Source organism: Ictalurus furcatus, chromosome 7, assembly GCF_023375685.1.
Source record: "Ictalurus furcatus strain D&B chromosome 7, Billie_1.0, whole genome shotgun sequence".
NCBI lineage: Eukaryota > Metazoa > Chordata > Actinopteri > Siluriformes > Ictaluridae > Ictalurus > Ictalurus furcatus.
Genome location: NC_071261.1, coordinates 8695772 through 8715619, shown reverse-complemented (window position 1 = coordinate 8715619; position 19848 = coordinate 8695772). Strand labels below are relative to the sequence as shown.

The 19848-nt window shown below is 41.8% G+C and overlaps 1 protein-coding gene across 1 annotated transcript in view; it reads left to right on the top strand.

The window, feature by feature from the left end:
- The window catches only part of prkdc (protein kinase, DNA-activated, catalytic subunit), a 46346-nt gene that overhangs the window by 12431 nt on the left and 14067 nt on the right, over positions 1-19848 (top strand). Inside the window, exons 27-60 of the mRNA XM_053628231.1 lie at positions 463-689; positions 1063-1157; positions 1249-1348; positions 1507-1640; positions 1831-2061; positions 2473-2702; positions 2789-2997; positions 4646-4778; positions 5066-5224; positions 5378-5581; positions 6014-6202; positions 6359-6463; positions 6713-6880; positions 8159-8286; positions 8365-8572; positions 8685-8863; positions 9353-9521; positions 9777-9842; positions 11577-11640; positions 11793-11941; positions 12061-12198; positions 12311-12430; positions 12543-12686; positions 12967-13118; positions 13382-13513; positions 16649-16760; positions 16874-17001; positions 17093-17242; positions 17539-17712; positions 17867-17965; positions 18074-18284; positions 18442-18634; positions 19371-19574; positions 19687-19802. Coding sequence (XP_053484206.1) covers positions 463-689; positions 1063-1157; positions 1249-1348; positions 1507-1640; positions 1831-2061; positions 2473-2702; positions 2789-2997; positions 4646-4778; positions 5066-5224; positions 5378-5581; positions 6014-6202; positions 6359-6463; positions 6713-6880; positions 8159-8286; positions 8365-8572; positions 8685-8863; positions 9353-9521; positions 9777-9842; positions 11577-11640; positions 11793-11941; positions 12061-12198; positions 12311-12430; positions 12543-12686; positions 12967-13118; positions 13382-13513; positions 16649-16760; positions 16874-17001; positions 17093-17242; positions 17539-17712; positions 17867-17965; positions 18074-18284; positions 18442-18634; positions 19371-19574; positions 19687-19802 — 5220 coding nt within the window. The remainder of the gene's footprint in view (positions 1-462; positions 690-1062; positions 1158-1248; positions 1349-1506; positions 1641-1830; positions 2062-2472; positions 2703-2788; positions 2998-4645; positions 4779-5065; positions 5225-5377; positions 5582-6013; positions 6203-6358; positions 6464-6712; positions 6881-8158; positions 8287-8364; positions 8573-8684; positions 8864-9352; positions 9522-9776; positions 9843-11576; positions 11641-11792; positions 11942-12060; positions 12199-12310; positions 12431-12542; positions 12687-12966; positions 13119-13381; positions 13514-16648; positions 16761-16873; positions 17002-17092; positions 17243-17538; positions 17713-17866; positions 17966-18073; positions 18285-18441; positions 18635-19370; positions 19575-19686; positions 19803-19848) is intronic.

Genomic DNA, 19848 nt, shown 5'->3' with positions numbered 1-19848 from the left:
TACAGTACATGAAATTCGTTCAAGGTTCTTATTCGCGACCTTGATTATGTACCAATCTAACCGAGAGTAAATATCTGGAACATTATTAGTATAAATGATCATTTATACCACAGTCCCGTTGAATGCTCTGTTCTTATTGGTCAGAGGGTGCTGATTAATTTTCTATTACAAACACGCTGTTATCGAAACGTTGTTAATTATTTTAAAACCCCAGCACGTTTTATTCCTTACGTAGTATTGTGTGCTTGGGTTAATACGCTATTGAATTAGTAACATGAGTTATTTTGGTTTTTATAAGATTCATTTTCCCCAGGGCTGGTTTGACCTTTACGTATGAGAGTTCCATTACGCTTTTATGAAACTGAGAACGTTCTGATATCTCGAGCGGTATTAAAGTCATTTGATTTGTTTATAATAGTTGTATTCTGTCTGGCCTTGGCTGTGACTGCTTTTGAAATCCAGGACGGAGTGGTGGACCCGCTGGACAGCACCTTGAGGGACTTCAGCGGCCGCTGCGTTCAGGAGTTTGTGAAGTGGTCGATCAAACAGACCACCCCAGAGCAGCAGAAAAAGAGCCCGGCCAACATCAAGTCCTTGTTCAAGCGCATTTATAGTCTTGCCCTGCACCCCAATGTTTTCAAGAGACTGGGAGCTGCACTGGCGTTTAACAACATCTACAGACACGTCAGGTGAGCATACGCTTCGACACTGGCTCCAGACTATTATTAAAGGATCAGTTTGTTAACTGTGGGAGAAGCCAGCTACAACCACTAGACCACAGGGGGTTTATTAGGGCGGTGTATCCCAAACAGGTCATCAGGAACCTAGTCCATAATTTTGCACCTCTCCCAGCTCACAAAACACCTGTACCAGGTATTTATGGATCTTGATTGCTTGATTTAGATGTGTTGGGTGTGGGAAGAAAATAAACACACGGACCATGTGTGCCCGTGAGTACCTGATGGCATGTACAGGAAACATTGGCTTAGGGATTTCAGCATAATAGTGCGCGTTTAGCTTTTTGTATATTACACGGTATATTTTTGTCTCTTTCTCTGTCAGAGAGGAAAACTCTCTCGTGCAGGAATTTGTATTTGAGGTGCTCGTGGTGTTTGTGGAGAGCTTGGCTTTAGCACATTCGGATGAAAAGGCGCTGGGTAAGAGATCATCTGTCGCTTCTTTTGAACTTTTACCGTTTATCGATCCGATTACCCGTCACGTGTTGGTGCTTTGGTATGATCCGTACAGGAACTGTACAGCAGTGCTGCAGTGCTTTGGACCATCTTAAAAGGATCATCAAACACAAGGCAGACTCGCTTAATCAGAACGTCAAGAGACGCATACCTAGGTATGAAACAGCATGCCTGAGTACGTCCGATGTATTTCGCTAATCAGCAGCTGGGTTGTTTACTTATGTTTAATGATTGATACTTGATTAATTGAACCTGTAACCCAGCTGTGTGGGTTAGAAGTATTTAGCTGATGGTGTTTGTTTACGGCTCACAGAGGTTTCCCTCCAGACCGGTCTCTGAGTCTGAGCGACATGGTCACGTGGTTGCTGACCCAATGCGGACGACCACAGACTGAATGTCGTCACAAGTGCCTTGAGCTCTTCTACGAGTTCGTCCCACTTCTGCCAGGTAGATGAAAGACTCATACGCTGATGTTTATAGTAATTTTGCATTTATCACCAGGGCTGCTCAAACCCAATCTGATGACTGAACACCCTGGTCTATATGATGCTAGGATTATAGCTGTAATTGTAGATTAAGAGAGAAGCCATGTATGGGATTTCAGACCCACTCTGATTTCTTTTTCCTTCATGCTCAGGTAATACTACTGCTGCACAGTGGCTGGACGAGCAGGTTAAAAATGAGGGTCAGAGGTTTTTAATTACACATCTGGAAGGAGGAGGCTTGCTATCCCAACCTACTTTGAGAGAAGTGGAAGCCCCTTTCAGTGTCCGGGCCACCCTGCAGTGGATGGATCTTCTTCTGGCTGTTCTTGACTGCTACAACACCTTCACCAGTCTCCGCCTCATGCAGCCCCACAGGATTCTGGGTAGGTCTGGGTAGCCAAACTTGCCAATGTCAACGAAGCACATTATAGTACCACAGAATGTTTGAGTAGTTCAGAAACTTAAATGATCAATTCAGCGCTGTCAAATTGGTCAGAATTTGTTGATTTTTTTTTTTGAACGCACTCATCCTAATAGGTTTCTATAGTAACAGCCAATTCACCGGGACTTGTATGACAGATTTAAAAAAAAAATAAAATAAAAACTTTATTTGTCTTAGATTATTGTGGTGTGTCTGTTTATTATTAATGAAAGAAAAAATATCATCGTTGACAACAATCAACACGGTAGAACTTGCTGTTAAACTTGTTCTTATATTATTAACTACTTCACTACAAATGATTATCTCCATCTCTTTTATTTATTTATTTTTTCTTTTCTTTTTTTTTAACCAGACTCTGCTGAGAAGTCCAGCTTCCTGCCAGCCCTCCGTTTCTTCCTGACAGAACTGGCATTGCATGACCTGAAGGCTGCCAGGGCCTGTTTCAAAGAGACTGACTCGACTTGGTCACACTTTAGCCCTCGTGAGACAGAGCTCTACAACTACAGCAAGTGCACCATCATAGTGCGCCTGCTGGAGTTCTCCACCATGGTGCTGCTTAAATGCCAGAAGGATCTCTGGAAGGTCTGATGCTTGTCACAACGATGCGTTTTATTGGTCCAAACAGGGACATAAAACTTGTCATGCATTGTCTGAAAATCTCATTCCAGCTCCTGGAAGAGGACTTTTTCAGTGCCACCTTCTTCACGCTGGTCAGCATGGTGGTATGTGAACCCTCTTCTATTGGTTTCAACATGGCCGATTTGGAGGTGATTACTCGGTTGCCGGAGGTGTGTGTACCACTGCTGAAGGCTCTAGTCGCAACACCCTACAGGACTGATCTGGAGAATGGCATTAGGAAGAAGATAACTGCCCAATGGTCTGATACTACTACTACTACTACTACTACTATTAATAATATTAATAATAATAATAATCAGTTTAAACTTGTCGATTCATTCCAGTATTCAGTGGATATAAAAAGTCTACACACCCCTGTTAAAATGGCAAGTTTTTGTGATGGAAAAAATTTAAACTAAGATAAATCATGTCAGGACTTATGAAATCGCAACGGGTAAAACAATCAAACATTTAAGGGAAAATAAAAAAAACTTACAGCAACCAGGTTGAATAAGTGTGCACACCCCTTTATAACTGGGGACGTGGCATTCAGTTCACATTCAATCTCACGTTCAAAAGTAATTATCATACGTCTGTCGTCAATGAAATTATTCTGATCAACCCCAAATAAAGACCAGCTGTTTCTGTAGGCTTTTCTTCACATCATCTTGGTTTCATCCGAAGGCTGAAGCCATGGTCTGCAAAGAGCTGACGAAGCATGCAGGGAATCTCGCTGTCGAAAGGAATCGATCAGGATAGAGGGGTATAGATGTATTTCCTTAACATTAAATGTACCAAGGAACACCATGAAGGCAACCGACAACAAATGTAGAAAACGGAGCACCACAGTGACATCACCAAGAACAGGACGTCCCTCCAAAATTTACAAAAAGGGGAAGACAAAATCTTACCAGGGAGGCTGCCAAGAGACCCACGGCAACATTAAAGGAGCTGCAGGAGAGTAATCTGACAAGTACAGATTACTCTCTGCATGTGACCACAATCTCTCATATTCTTCACATGTCTGGACTTTGGAATAGGGTGGCTAGAAGGAAACCCTTTCTCACACACACACAAAAAAACCCCTTCAAGCTCAACTAAATCACCTCAAACCATGTGGCAAAATGTCTTATGGTCAGATGAGACCGATTCCAAAAGGTATAATAATTCCATAATATCAAAAGGTATGTTTGGTGCAAAAGAAAAAAAGCACATCACCAAAAGAACACCATACTCACGTTGAAGCATGGTGGTGGTGGCATCATGCTTTAGGGCTGCTTTTCTTCAGTCAGAACTGGGGCTTTTAATAAGGTGGAGGGAATCATGAATAAAACCGACAAATTCCAGTCGATTTTAGTGCATCATCATGTGTCTGCTAGTAAGCTGAAGATGAAACAGAATTTCCCCTTTTCGACATGACGCTGACCCGAAGCATAAATCCAGATCAACAAAGGAATGGTTTAACATAAAGAAGATCAGTGTTTTTGAATGATCTCGCCAGAGCCCAGACCTGAATCCAACTGAAAATCTGTGGAGTGACCTGAAGCGGGCTTTACACAGGAGATTTGCCCTCACAATTTTTTATAGCTCTAGAATGTTTCTCCAAGAAAGAGTGGGGGAAAAATTTCCCAGGTCAAGATGTGCCATGCAGTCTTACCCAAAAAGACTGAGTGATGTAATAAAATCAAAAGGTGCTTCAACAAAGTATTAGTTTAGGGGTGTGCACACTTATGCTTCTATGGTATTGTAAGTTTTGTTTGTTTGTTTTGTTTTGTTTATCCTTTGTAATTTTATATTAAGGGTGGAAAAAGTTCTGACACGATTTATGACAAAACCCTGCCGTTTTAACACGAGTGTATAGACTTGTTGTATCCACTGTAAATACTGTTCCATGTTTGCCTGAACAGTGTGGAGGAGTTGTGTGCGGTAGATCTGTATGATCCGGACACTCATGACAGCCATGCCAAGCTGGAGCTCTTACTCTCAGCTTGTAAACAGCTTCACCAGAGTGGGATTCTCAGCTCTGTCCTACACAAACAGGTATCCTGCATTCAGCTCAATTTGATTTCAGGGCAGTTTTTATTATTTACATGGGGCCATGGTGTGTCAGTGGTTAAAGGCTATGGATTACTGATCAGAAGGTCAGGAGTTCAAGCCCCGGCACTGCCTAGCTACCACTGTTCGACCCTTGAGCAAGGCCCTTAACCCTCAATTGCTCAGTTGTATAAACGAGATAAATGTAAGTCGCTCTGGATAAGAGCGTCTGACAAATGCTGTAAATGTAATGTCATGTAATTGTGGGTTGTTTTTTTTTTTTGTGTGTGCAGGATTTGACTTACAGTAGCTCTTTAGGTTCCAGACTTCTCATGGCAGTATACAAAGGCATTGCACCTGGAGAGAACAGGAAGTCCCTCCCCTCCATGGATGTCAGTAGCAGGAAACTAGCTAATGGTCTTGTGCAGCTGGCTTTCTCACTGGGTGATCAGGTAAGTACAACATACAACGTTTCTTTTTTTTTTTTGCTTGTCAACAGCAGATTTTGCAGAATTTCTGTTTGTAACTCTGAGATCGTCACCCATGAAAGCCATGCAGATCGCCCGCAGTAACGAAATGACCCTGCTTGTTCTTTTATTACACAGACGGAGGAATTGGTGGCTCTGTTGCTCAACTCAATCACCCTGTCCGTCCCCCTATCCGGCAGTCTAAATCCTCACTTCCTCAGCTTCTCCCACGGAGAATATTTCTACAGCCTTTTCCAGAACACCACCAATGCAGAACTTTTACGGCAGCTGGACCGCTCCATACCTTTGCTGCTTACCGCAGCCACACAGAGCCCTGGCATGGTAAGGTCTCCTGCAAGGACTAAAAAAAAAAAAAACAAAAGAAAGAAAGAAAAAGAGAACAAAGGGAGAAATTCAGTGTTGCCCTGCTCTGAGGGAAATCAGACCTCGCTTGTTTTCTTGTTCAATATAACCTGATTTCTAAATCCTGAATGGAAAAGGTCACGGATAAACTAGAAAATGTGAATATGGAGGTTTTTAGTCTAACAGCTCATTTGCATCATTTATTACTCAAAAGCAAGCAAAAAAGTCTTCTCTTCGATATTAATTGACACCCCTGGAAGCCCTGCCCCCTTCCCCTCATCTTAATAATATTTTGGCCAGGGCTTTTGTCTCAGCTTAATTTTCCCACTCGGGAAGACGTGCTACTCTTTCAGTATGCGTTTGAATAAGACGATGTGCGTTGTAAATGTACGAATGCCTGTTGTTTCTCAGGTCAGTGTCCTTCTCAATGGCATGTTGGACCACAGTTTCCGTGAGCGTTCCGTCAGAAAGACTCAAGGCTCACGACTGGCAGAGCAAGTACTGAAGCAGTGGGACTTGCTGAAACCCTGGTGGTCAGGCCCCTCATCCTCACCAGAGAGCAAAACCTCGACTCTTACACTGCTTTCCAAAGTTCTGCAGGTACCAGCATGCACCCGATGCTATGGGACACTTAAAAAAAAAAAAAACGTACAGAAAACAATCGCATGCTTGCACATTTCGGTAATCATTCGAATACATATTTTGTAGATCCTGGTTTGTATGATTTTTTTTCTTTTTTTCTTTCATTGTTCACAGATTGACTCTTCAGTAAGCACGAATACTAGTCACCCAGTTTTTACTGCCGTTTTTGCTACCTTCACCACCCTCATCACAGACACAGCTCTGCCTTTAAATCTAAAGGTAGTGAGCTTTTTAAAGTCATTCCAAACTGTGCATCTCCGTGCACGTATGTAATAATGTCCGTATGCATTTTGAAGTGCGACCGTATTTTACCAAGTGAAGTTACATTTAATTCAAAATTACAGTCGTGTGCTTGGTGGTTTCCCGTGACTTTATTCTGACTTTAATATTCTAAATGTGTTTAAACTTTAATATTGAAAATACCTTAAAAATGAGTGTTAAATGTCTTTTTTTTTTTGTAACCCACAGAGCCAGGCACTGATCATGCTGCCCTTCTTCACTACATTACCCAGTGGTCCGTTGGAAGAACTGCAGAGGGCTTTGGAGGCTTTAGTGGCTGCTCATTTCCCCATGCAGTCAGACGAGTTCCCTCGTGGATCACTCCAGCGGAACAACTACATGGACTGTGTTCGCAAGGTGAAAGCCTGTAAACACTGTAATGTGCCAGAAATGATTTCATTCATGAACACGTTAATGAACTCGGTGATTTTTTTTTTTTTTTAATTTGCAGAGGTGTCAACGTGTACGTTTTAGTCATAAAAAAAAATACACTTTTTTTTTTCAAAAGAGAAAAAAGGCAGAATAGTTTGATCTAAATAAACAAGTATGTGTGTAAGTAAGTACATATGTACTTAACATACTTGCTCATGTATATACTGTAATAACAACATAAGGATGTTTGTATGTACATAAGAAAGTAACTACGTTAGTAAGTAACTACATAAGAACGCAAGTAAGTACGTAAGCAAGTGCATAAAGTAACTATGTACGTATGTAATTGACTAAGTATCTTCGTAAATAAGTACAAGTACATAAAGTATGTAAGTACGTAAGTACATAAAGTGCGTAAGTATGTAACTACGTATCTACGCAAGAACGGGACAACATAAAGTAAGTATGTAAGTACATAAATATGTAATTAAGTATGTACTTAAGAAAATACGCTAGTAAGTACATAAGCAAGTGCATAAAGTAACTACGTACGTATGCAAGTGACTAAGTATCTTCGTAAAAAAGTACGTAAGTACATAAAGTACGTAAGTACATAAAGTATGTAAGTACATAAGTATGTGACTACGTATCTACGCAAGAACGTGAGTACATAAGAAAGTAAGTACGTAAGTACATAAATATGTAATTAAGTATGTACTTAAGAAAGTACGCAAGTATGTACATAAGTAAATACGTACACAAGTAAGTATATAAAGTAAGTACTTAAGTATCTACGCAAGTACATAAGTATGTAAGTACATAAGAAAGTAAGTAACTACCTACATAAGTTTGTAAGTAAGTAAACTGAGTCAGTTTGTACAGTATACGTAGGCCTAAAGCAAAGTATTAGGATTAACATTTTATAAATACTTTTTATAGTAATGATAATTAGAGAAATGCTATTTGCTCTTCTGCACCAGTTAGCACCTTTAAACATCTTGTTCGAGACAGGTATGGTAGAAACTAGAGAGAGAGAGAGAGAGTGTGTACAGTGTTTTATAGTAACGTTTATTTGCTTGTGCTGTTGGTATGGAGCGGTCTTGTCCACTTGCATACCCCAGGGTTTTTGTGGTAAAAGTCTTTTTCTTTTTTTTTTTCTCTCTTTAAATGCTTCCTAAAATGACTACTTATTATATTTATTTGTTTATGTCTGTATTTATAATATTTTTGATTGTTTAATCAGATATTTATGCCCGGTTTCAGTTTTTAGATGCCTTGGAGCTATCTCAGAGTCCTCTCCTGTTGAAACTCATGATTAAAGTATTGTGTCGTGACAAAAAGCACATCATGGAAGACCTCTTTCAGACCTGCTTCCAGAGACTCGCACGACAGTAAGCAGAGAAACACTTCCACGCTTTGCCTTTGGATGCCCAGATCTACTGTTTCAGACTGTATATCTTCTCTAACAGGTCGGGTTGTGAAGGGCAAGTTCTTCTTCTCTGCACCGTCTATCAGATGTTCCAGGAGAAAGATGTTCCTGTGAACTCCATGCTCCTTGGCCTGCTGGACAGAGTGCTGGTTCCTCTGGCCACTCACTGCAGTGCTAAATCCCTGTCTCAGTTTTTCGTCACCAACGTGGCTAACATCATGACTACTCTCCAGGCACGCTTCACGAAAGTGAGTAACACCTTTACAGTCGTAAGTAAACTTTACAAAACAGCACGGCCCGTGTGTTTTATTTGTCAATAAGCAGTTGGGGAATTCAGCCTATTCCTTTCCTCTGCCCCAGTTGACCGAGTCAGCTTTTGAGAGTCAGATCATCATGAAGATTGGGTCCTGTAAGCTGTTGGAGTTGCTTTACTCACGTCTGCATAAAGATGAGGTTTACTCTAAAGACTCGGCCATTAACCAGGCCTTCTGCGGCCCGGTCAAGGCAGAGGGGAACGAGTTATCCAAGGCCCTGCTGAAGTGAGTAAAGGAGTGATTATAAAAGACTAACGAATGAAAATGTCTTTTCATTGCAGCAACCTAAACAAAAACAATCGATACTATTTCAGAAACTAATTATAAGAAAATGGGCACGAGGTGACCGTACACCCTGGAGTACACCAATCCATCGCAGGCCACCCTGCACACACACGTTCACACGTAGAGGCAAGTTAGTGTAGCTAATTCAATTCAGATGTTTTTGTTAGGTCAGAGGGAACCGGAAGAAACCCACACAGACACGTGGAAAATATGCGAAACTCACCACACACAGTAATGAGTCCCTGTGTGGCAATAATGCTAATCGCTGCACCACCGTACTGCCTTAATGACTTCGAATTGATTGGAACTGCTGCATTTAGGCGTTTGACACAAATTGTTGTTGGATTTCGAGTTAAAATGTTTGCGTTTATTTTGAAGGGGACAGAAATAACGGTTTGTAGCCGCTTTTCTGTTGTCTTTGTGTTGCAGGTCATGTTTTGAGGCGTTCACCGAGAACATGGCGGGAGAGAGCGCTCTGCTGGAATTGAGGAGGCAGTATCACTGTGCTGCTTACAACTGTGCCATCGCTCTCATCAGCTGCAGCTTCAACGAGACCAAGTTCTACCAAGGCTTCCTCTTTACCGAGAAAACCGAAAAGGTGTGCTCCGAGCTGGCCGTTGTGACAGAACGCGTGCTACACAGTGCCTGACCCTGGGCCAGTTGATGGGAACGTATAGGTCTTAATAAATAGACTATTGCATTATTACTATTTTACTAGACTAGGTTATAATTAAAGCATTGTTCACGTACAGTATCGTATTACCAGCGAATGAGTAACACCACGTGTTTGTCTCACTCATAGTACATCCTTGTACTTTTTCTGACTGAGACTTTTTTTTTTCCCTCCACACAGAATCAGTTTATTTTCGACAACCTCATTGACACACAGAGGACATACAATTTTCCCATAGAGATTGATGTAAGTAATTTATAACCTCACTTGTTATATATATACACAGTATCTCACAAAAGTGAGTACACCCCTCACATGTTTGTAAATATTTGATTATATCTTTTCATGTGACAACACTGAAGAAATGACACTTTGCTACAATGTAAAGTAGTGAGTGTACAGCTTGTATAATAGTGTAAATTTGCTGTCCCCTCAAAATAACTCAACACACAGCCATTAATGTCTAAACCGCTGGCAACAAAAGTGAGTACACCCCTAAGTGAAAATGTCCAAATTGGGCCCAAAATGTCAATATTTTGTGTGGCCACCATTATTTTCCAGCACTGCCTTAATCCTCTTGGGCATGGAGTTCACCAGAGCTTCACAGGTTGCCACTGGAGTCCTCTTCCACTCCTCCATGACGACATCACGGAGCTGGTGGATGTTAGAGACCTTGTGCTCCTCCACCTTCTGTTTGAGGATGCCCCACAGATGCTCAATAGGGTTTAGGTCTGGAGACATGCTTGGCCAGTCCATCACCTTCACCCTCAGCTTCTTTAACAAGGCAGTGGTCGTTATCATGCTGGAATATTGCCCTGCGGCCCAGTGTCCGAAGGGAGGGGATCATGCTCTGCTTCACTATGTCGCAGTACATGTTGGCATTCTTGGTTCCCTCAATGAACTGTAGCTCCCCAGTGCTGGCAGCACTCATGCAGCCCCAGACCATCACACTCCCACCACCATGCTTGACTGTAGGCAAGACACACTTGTCTTTGTACTCCTCACCTGGTTGCCGCCACAGACGCTCGACACCATCTGAACCAAATAAGTTTATCTGGGTCTCATCAGACCACAGGACATGGTTCCAGTAATCCATGTCCTTAGTCTGCTTGTCTTCAGCAAACTGTTTGCGGGCTTTCTTGTGCATCATCATTAGAAGAGGCTTCCTTCTGGGACGACAGCCATGCAGACCAATTTGATGCAGTGTGTGGCGTATGGTCTGAACACTGACAGGCTGACCCCCCACCCCTTCAACCTCTGCAGCAATGCTGGCAGCACTCATGTGTCTATTTCCCAAAGACAACCTCTGGATATGACGCTGAGCACGTGCACTCAACTTCTTTGGTCGACCATGGCGAGGCCTGTTCTGAGCGGAACCTGTCCTGTTAAACCGCTGTATGGTCTTGGCCACCGTGTTGCAGCTCAGTGTCAGGGTCTTGGCAATCTTCTTATATCCTAGGCCATCTTTATGTAGAGCAACAATTCTTTTTTTTCAGATCCTCAGAGAGTTCTTTGCCATGAGGTGCCATGTTGAACTTCCAGTGACCAGTATGAGGGAGTGTGAGAGCGATGACACCAAATTTAACACACCTGCTCCCCATTCACACCTGAGACCTTGTAACACTAACAAGTCACATGACACCAGGGAGGGAAAATGGCAAATTGGGCCCAATTTGGACATTTTCACTTAGGGGTGTACTCACTTTTGTTGCCAGCGGTTTAGACGTTAATGGCTGTGTGTTGAGTTATTTTAAGGGGACAACAAATATACACTGTTACACAAGCTGTACACTGACTACTTTATATTGTAGCAAAGTGTCATTTCTTCAGTGTTGTCACATGAAAAGATATAATCAAATATTTACAAAAATGTGAGGGGTGTACTCACCTTTGAGATACTGTGTGTGTGTGTATATATATATTTGTCAGCTGTGGTTTGGCTGTGATTGATGTAATGTATGGTGTAATTTGTGTTGGCAGTTTCCCATTGAAAAGAAGAGGAAATATGTCATGATCAGAAAGGAAGTGAGTGGAGAAAATGGAGGTGAGATGTTGAGCAAAGACTTACTGCCTGTACCTGATGAAGTTTCATCGGCACAGTCCGCATTGACAGTCTTTCCTTATTCAACTAGTTTAAACTATCTGAAACATGTATTTCCCTTGAATTGATCCTTTTATCCCCTCTCGGTCTGTCAGATGCACCAGTATACCTCTCTTCCCAGTCCTACATGGCTGACAGTAGTCTCAGTGAGGAGATGAGTCAGTTTGACTTCTCTACAGGAGTCCAGAGCTTCTCCTACAACTCCCAGAATCCCTCAGGCCATGGCATCACTAGTAGGGCAAGGGTGGGTTAAACCTAGAGAGTCTTTGTGTGTGTGTTATGTCAATATGTGGCTGTGGGTGTGTGCGTGCTTGTAAGAAAGATGTTTGAATTCAAAATGAATATACGTTTTGTCTTCATTAGAAGCACGTGGAGATTCTGTCTCAGGATGAGAGTGTTGAGTTGGAGATGGACGAGCTGAACCAGCACGAGTGCATGGCCACCATGACTGCCCTGTTCCGCCACATGCAGAGAAACAACATCACCCCTAAAGTAGAGGAAGTATGTATTCGTAATATTCACATACAGATCATAAGCTGAATATCCTTCATCACCTAGAAGAGGATTGCTTACCTTTTTTTTTCCTTTCTTTTTTTTTTTTTTTCTTTTTTAGGGCATGATACCGAGTGAGCTTCCTCCCTGGATGAAATTTCTCCATGGAAAACTGAGTAATCCATCCACTCCTCTGAACATTCGACTGTTCATCGCCAAGCTCATCATCAATACGGAGGAGGCGACTGCTCTTATTCTTTTTCACACTTGCGTCCGAAGTTTAACAGAGCCCCGATTCTTATTCGTTAGCTCTTAATTCGCTGCCATTTTAAAACATCATTTCTCCTGTACAGGTGTTCCGTCCCTACGCTAGGCATTGGCTGGGTCCACTCTTACAGCTGGTGGTTTCTGGTAACAATGGTGGAGAGGGCATCCACTTTATGGTGGTGGATATAGTGGTCACTCTCCTCTCCTGGACCAGCGTGGCCACTCCGAAGGTGTGTGAGTGTTTGAAAGTGCTTAAATGAACAAAATGGAATATTTCAAAGAATAATTCAGTGTCTTTTCAGCCCTACTCTGATAATGTTCCTTGTTCTGTGAAATTAACAGAAAACTCGGGTATAATGGACGTCTGAGTGCAGTCGCTAAAGTCGTCAGTGAACGTTTAAAAATACACGACTAAGCCGATCAGCCATAAGATTAAAACCACTGACGGGTGACGTGAATAACATTGATTGTCTCGTTACACTTTTATTTTCTTTCTTTTCTTTCTTTCAGGGTAACACCAGAGATGAGGTCTTGGCCAATCGTCTAATGGAGTTTCTAATGAAAAACTGTTTCCATGCAAAAAGAGCAGTATTCAGGCACAATCTGGAGATTATCCGCACCATAGTGGAGTGCTGGAAAGACTGTCTGCACATACCGTACAAGTATGGAATAATAAATACTAAATTCTTTTTCTCTTTGGTTGTAACGCACTTTTCCTCTCGAAACGCACCTCTGGCAAGTGCCGAAATCGTTGTAAATGAAGAAATTAGTTACTCAATAGTAATTTGTGCTAAACGTACAGAGAATATCTATCTAGATTCATTTATTTGTTAATATCCGTGTATTCCGATATTACGGGTTTCTCTGCAGAATTCCTTCACCGTCAAGACTGTGTGTATTCTTTGCTTTTTTCCTTCTCTTGCAGTTTGATATTTGGTTACTACTCTGGAAAGGACCCTAATAGCAAGGACAACTCTGTTGGGTTGCAGCTCTTGGGCATCGTGCTTGCCAACGATCTTCCGCCTTACAACCCTGCGTGTGGCATTGAACATGACAGGTACACGCTGGAGTCCTCCGCTCTAGGCTGGCACGAATAAATCCACTCAGAGTAAAACTTCTTGGAAATCAGGAATATTTACACAATGACCAAAGAAGAAGATACAAAAATATACATACAAGTCTTCTTTAGAGTTGAGTGTACTCTTAAATGCACCAGTATTGAGGAGTGCTTCAGAGGCATCTCAGATTAGGAAGGGTAGCCAAAGGTGGCAGCACTGAGATGTTCACACACGTCCGTGCATGGAAAATTTTACTGCGTTTGATCGATGATGCCAGTTTTATAAAGACATACCAAACTGATCATAAGGTTATCCTTTCTTTAAACAGATTTCATTTGTGTTCGAATACAACGCAAACTAGAGGTCGACCGAACGTGGATTTTACCGATACCGGTATAACTGACTTGGGCAGTGTGTACAGATAGGTTTTTAAAATTGATACTGAATGACAACATAACACTCAAAGTAAAATATTGCTGGATTTCATTACAAAAATAAACGTTACTGACCGTACGACGAAAATGTAATATTTTAAAATGAAATAAATATCGAAATATTAATAAATATTCAAGTAAATAAAAGATATACATCCAAACTGGACCAAAAAGTAACAATAAAAATAGCTACAAGCCCCAATGGCGGATTCCTCCTCAAGATTGCGGACTGCACCGATACCGATACCGGTACTCGGGTGTCGGCCCGATACTGTGCTCGTGTACTCGTACTTGTAAAACTACCCCGATACAACCGCACTGATACCACTTTATGACAACGTGACATAGCTTAACCTCTCGTCAGTTGAGCGGGTAGTCGGAAGAGGAGCAACGTCAGCAATTTGGAGGTATTTTAAGATGAGTGATGATGATAAAAGTAGAGCAGACTGCAAACTATGCTCTGCTAAACTGTCAAGAGGAGGGGTAAAAATAGCTCATTTAATACAAGCAGTTTGATTAAACGTCTAAAGAACAAACATAACGCCGAGTGCAAAGAGTTTGCTAATGCTAGCAGCGTTCCCGAAACAGCAACGACCAACTTTGCAGCAAACGCTGGAGAAGCGAGAGAAAATGTCCAGAAACAACCCACGGGCAGTAACAATAACAGAAGCTCTTACCCAGTTCATTGCTATTGATGACCAATGGTTGTCAGTTGTAATAATAATACAGGATTTCGTCGTCTTCTCGGTGTACTCGAGCCGAAGTATGAGATTCCCAGCCGTCACCACATTACAGATACCGGATTACCGAAGCTGCATGACTTGGTGAAAAAGCACATCAGGAAACTTTTGCAGGACGTTTCGGCCTTCAGCTTCACCACTGATATTTGGACTAGCAGCCCAATGTCGGACCATTTCAAAATTAACATGGGAGAGAAACGTATCCCAGGGATACATTTCAGTGCATTTGGATCCGTGGCAGATTTTAAGTACATTTTTGAAGTTTTCCACAAATGATCAAGAGTCGGTGAGAATTTTGGAGAATTACTTCGTGCTGCTACAATGCTACTTTAACATTTTTTATTTATTCCTGCTGCTATAACATTCATTTGATTTACTCTGTGCTGCTATGTTGCTAACCCTATTTTGCAAGACTGACAACAAATACACTTTTTTTTTTCCTGAACAGTTCTGCAACCCTGTTTATATTTACTTAACTCTGCATTTAGGAGACTGCTATAATTACAGAAAAGGCAAAACATTTGTGGCAGAACAGCACATCAGAAGTCCCCCCTCACCTTCACCATATATACAATGTGTATATATACACACACACACACACACACACATATACACACACACAGGTTGACGAAGACGGCGGTAGCACATTGAGCCGTTCAAAATAGCAAATAATAAGCAAATGGCAAAACCCACCAAATACAATCACAAAAGTTTACAAGCTAGAAACATGAATAACAAACTCGCATGCAAAGCTCCTTCCAGGCTTCACACAAACAGAATGATTCAACGCGAGTTCTTCGCTCTGCTGAACTAAAATGGTTACTGCGTGCATAAACACTACAAATCAAGTTTTGTCTTTCAAAGTGTACTTTGGCTCGAGCCAAGACAAACAGCGCCATCTAGTGGACGATAAAGATATTGTTAAACATAATATAACAGATATTGTTATTATTCCTTTTAATGTCATTGTATTTGGAGATGTGAGGTTGCCATCGCACATGGTAACATACTATAGTGTCCTCTGTGTGTGTGGCACAGATCAAGTCCATAGGTTAATGTTCCATTGATTTATGGACCCAAGAAATATGCGCAACAGTTGTCAATTCACCAATATGTAAGTAGTTTGGCCAATTATTATTCCATACCTTATAGAAAGACATGTATCCCACACATATGTACCACAGTTCAAGACAATTGGACCTATTTTTCATGAGAAGTTTTTTTTGTAGTTTTGGACAAATTTTCAATGTACTAGAAAATCTGTCATGGTGGACTTTATGAGAAATAAGGCATGTATACCAATTTTCAGACATTTTGGATTTATGGAGCAGAGGGAAAAATCATATAGACTTTGGGTGTGGCCTGTAGTGCCACCTATGGGCACATGTGTGCCATTTATGGTGTGAATCTGTGTGGATTTTTGCAGATAGCCGATAGTCCCAGCAATCCGTTATCGATGTGGCCGACCTCTAGGGCAAACTATTCGATATCACCTGTGCCACATATGATAAAATGCCATGATGCAATATGTGGATTGTAAATATAAATAAACACACATTTCAGTTATAAAATACCTCTGTTCTCAGTCGATTACTCACACATTTACTCACATACTAACCTGATCATGCTACTTGCACTCATCGTCTGGGCACAAAAGAGCTGTATACGAGACATTAATCGCTCTTAATCAACTTTATTAGTCCTACTAGATCTCTGAGAACTTTCCACACATTCTTACTCCCAGCTTGTAACTAAAATGTCTCTCTGTGTTACGATTATTTTTAGGAATATTTCACATACTGATGCTAGTTCTCCTTTTCTTGTAAGGCTTTCGTGTATTTTGTCAATACTGCTTCAATGGGGAAAAAATTAACCTGTTCTGCACTCATTTCACCTTTATGGCTTTCTCTAGCAAAAGAAGTCTACAATTATCAATTTCTCAACCAATCTAAATTTCCAGGTACTTCCAGTCTCTGGCCAACAACCTGTCCTTTATAAGATATAAAGAGGTCTACTCTGCTGCAGCTGAGATCATCGGGTTAATCCTGAAATACATGACTGACAAGGAAAGTGTATGTGTAAAGTGTGTTTATTTCATTCTGGCAACTCGGACAGACATTTCTTTTATGCAGTCATGCAAAAGTATGAAAGCATTTTTGTACTTATTGTGTATTTTTTCACGTAGCAAAATAAGGATGCGTTGTTTAATGCAACTCTGACCAAACTGATGGATTTGAAGAAGAAGGATCTGGATGACAAATTTGTTATTTGTTTGTGCAAACTATCTAAGCACTTCCCACCTATGGTGGATCGGTAAGTTAAGCTGAATAATTATTGTTTTCTTTAGCCGTGTCGTTTTTACAATCCGAGTAAAACTGGGTGTTTGTGTGTGTGTCTACGTTAGATTTGTGAATTTTGTTTTTTACCTGCTGCCAAAACTCCACGGCGTGCTGAAAACGTACTGCCTGGAGTGTGTGCTGAGCCGTGCTGATGTCATCCCTGATATTTTCCTGCACCTCAAGACCAAGGGCTTCACCCAGATGATGGCCCACAGGTTTGTGCATGTTTCAATGTCGCGGTAACGAAGTAACCAGTGGCATGGACGCGCACCAAGTAGTGTTGGTGCCGCACCACTACAGCATCTGGAGTTCAGTCCTGAGCTCCGATGACAGTTTTACATATTCTTGAATGAGTATATGATTCTGAGTGCGTTTGACGCCCTGTAATGGACTTGTGCCCAGCCACCATAATCCCTACTAGATTTAAGCAGTTATTCAGGATTGAACAGCATGCCCCATTGAGTTGCATTGCTTCCTTGAGTTGATTATAATAATACGTTGGCTTTCTCAGAGATGAGGCAAGGCAGCGAGTGTGTCTGGACATCGTGCATAAGATCCTGGCCATTCTGAAGCCTGAGGAGATGAAGGAAATTTTGGGCGCAGTCAATGCCTTTGTCTCTCACCCCTCCCCTGCATGCAGGGAGAGGATGTATGACATTCTCATGTGGATTCAGGACAATTACAGGTTTGTCTTCTGCTCCCTGCACCTCTTCTTCATTGGCTTTGACAGTCTTCCACCACATGCAGTTTTCTGCTAGTGTTTGTATTGTTGTTTGTTTATTTTTAGTTTAAATTTCTGTTGCTTTTTGGGTCCTGTTCCTGTAATTGTGTGTTTACAGTGATCCAGAGAGCAGAGAAGATAGCACGTCTGTGGAGGTGTTAAATGAGGCCAAGGAAACTCTTCTTCAAGGGCTGACGGATGAAAACCAGGGCTTACAGTGAGTCCTGCACAATTTTTCAAAAAAATTTTTGCACAACGATGACCTTCAATTAGCGGCTGAAAGCATTATGCCTCGATTCTTCTGATCCATGCGGTGTTTTCTAAGGCTGTACGTGCGAAACTTCTGGAGTCATGAGAAGCGTTTACCTCCTGCCACACTGGAGAGACTGCTGATGGTGCTGAGCTCTCTCTACTCCGCCCGCATCGAGGAGCGCTTTCTTAGCCTGGCTACAGACTTGCTGCTTGAAATGACCAGTCTGAGTCCTGACTACACACGCAACATGTTTGAGTTCCCACTATCAGAGTGCAAATTTCTGGTACGCTTTTGGTGGTATCTCATTTGCATTTTAGCCGAAAAACCTGGTGTATTTTTGACGTCTTTTTATTGGCGTATTTTTACTGCGGTTTCCATCACATGCTCTCCGTCTATTCATATCACTGTCTAATCTTTTTTGTGTTTTGTGTAATCTCCAGGATTACACGATTGACTCTAACTGGCGTCTGAGGAGCACAGTGCTCACTCCAATGTTCATGGAGACCCAGGTGACCCAGGCAGCAGGCACGCAGCGGGCAAATAGTGCAGAGATACAGCCGGCCAGTATGAAGGGCCAAATCCGAGCCACCCAGGCCTCTCTGGAATTCTCCCAGACTCAGGCTCCTGGTGCAGGTGCTTTTTCTCTACAGTTTTATCCACCTGTATAATTCAGGGGTGTTTTTCAGTTACTCTGACATAATTGTAGCTTATGGGTGATTGTTGTTGTACTCACTCTGAATGTTTGTTAAACTGCCTGATGTGAAATTTAATACAAAAATGAATGTACCAACACGCATTCTGGATTTTTTTTTTTCTAATATTAAAGCGATATTCCGGTGTTTCATCAGTCAAATATATATCTGTATAAATTTTTAACAATTCCCTGTGCGAAGAAAAAATATGGACACCCCTTAATACTCAAACGCGTTTTATTCTGTCCGGCTTTAGACATCTTTAGGCATCCTGTTCCTTAACCAGCATTATCTTTTCAGGCACACAGGCAAGTTTATTTAAAAAAATTTTATAAAACATGAGATATAGACAAATCAGCCTTGACAGTGGCACCTGTCAAGGGCTGGGATTTATTAGACAGCCAGTGAACAGTCGGTTCTTGAAGTCGATGTGTTGGAAGCAGGAAAAATGGGCAAGCGTAAGGATCAGAGTGACTTTATCCAAAACGGCAGGTCTTGAGGGGTGTATATCGTTTTGTTAAAGTATAGATGTCGAGATTTCAGACACCCTGTGGGTTTTCCAAGGCCTTCACACACTTGTACTCGGTTGTTCCACTGAATCTCGCACTGTATGAACTACAGACTGTGATAGCCTACTTGTGTCTCTAATTAAATTGCTTGGTTGGATGTGCTTTCAGGTCGGCGTTCAGCATATAACTGGTTAACTGGAAGTAGTGTGGACACACTAGCAGATTATTCCCCGTCCTCCGACGCTGCGTCCTCTTTGCTGGTGTTCGAGAAGAAGAGAGCGGAGAGGTCCGCAACCTGGCGAGCCGTCGATGCCAACTTTGGCTCTAAACGCCTCACGAGCCATACCGATGAGACGGACAGCCGAAGTACAGGTCAGTTGGCATTCACAGAGGAGCCGAAGTTCCTTATGACAAGCTGTCAGTAATCAGGAGCGACCGACGTGCCACTGTTTATATTACAGTGAAAGTATTTATTTCCGTACAGCTGAACGGGAAAGACGTGCTGATATCCTAAGACTGAGGCGACGGTTCCTTAAGGACAAAGAGAAAGAAAACATCAAGTTTGCCAAGAGGGAAATCCAGTCACAAAGAACCGAACGGGTAGAAATTATACACTGATAACTCATTTGTTGGTGTTGCTTGTGAC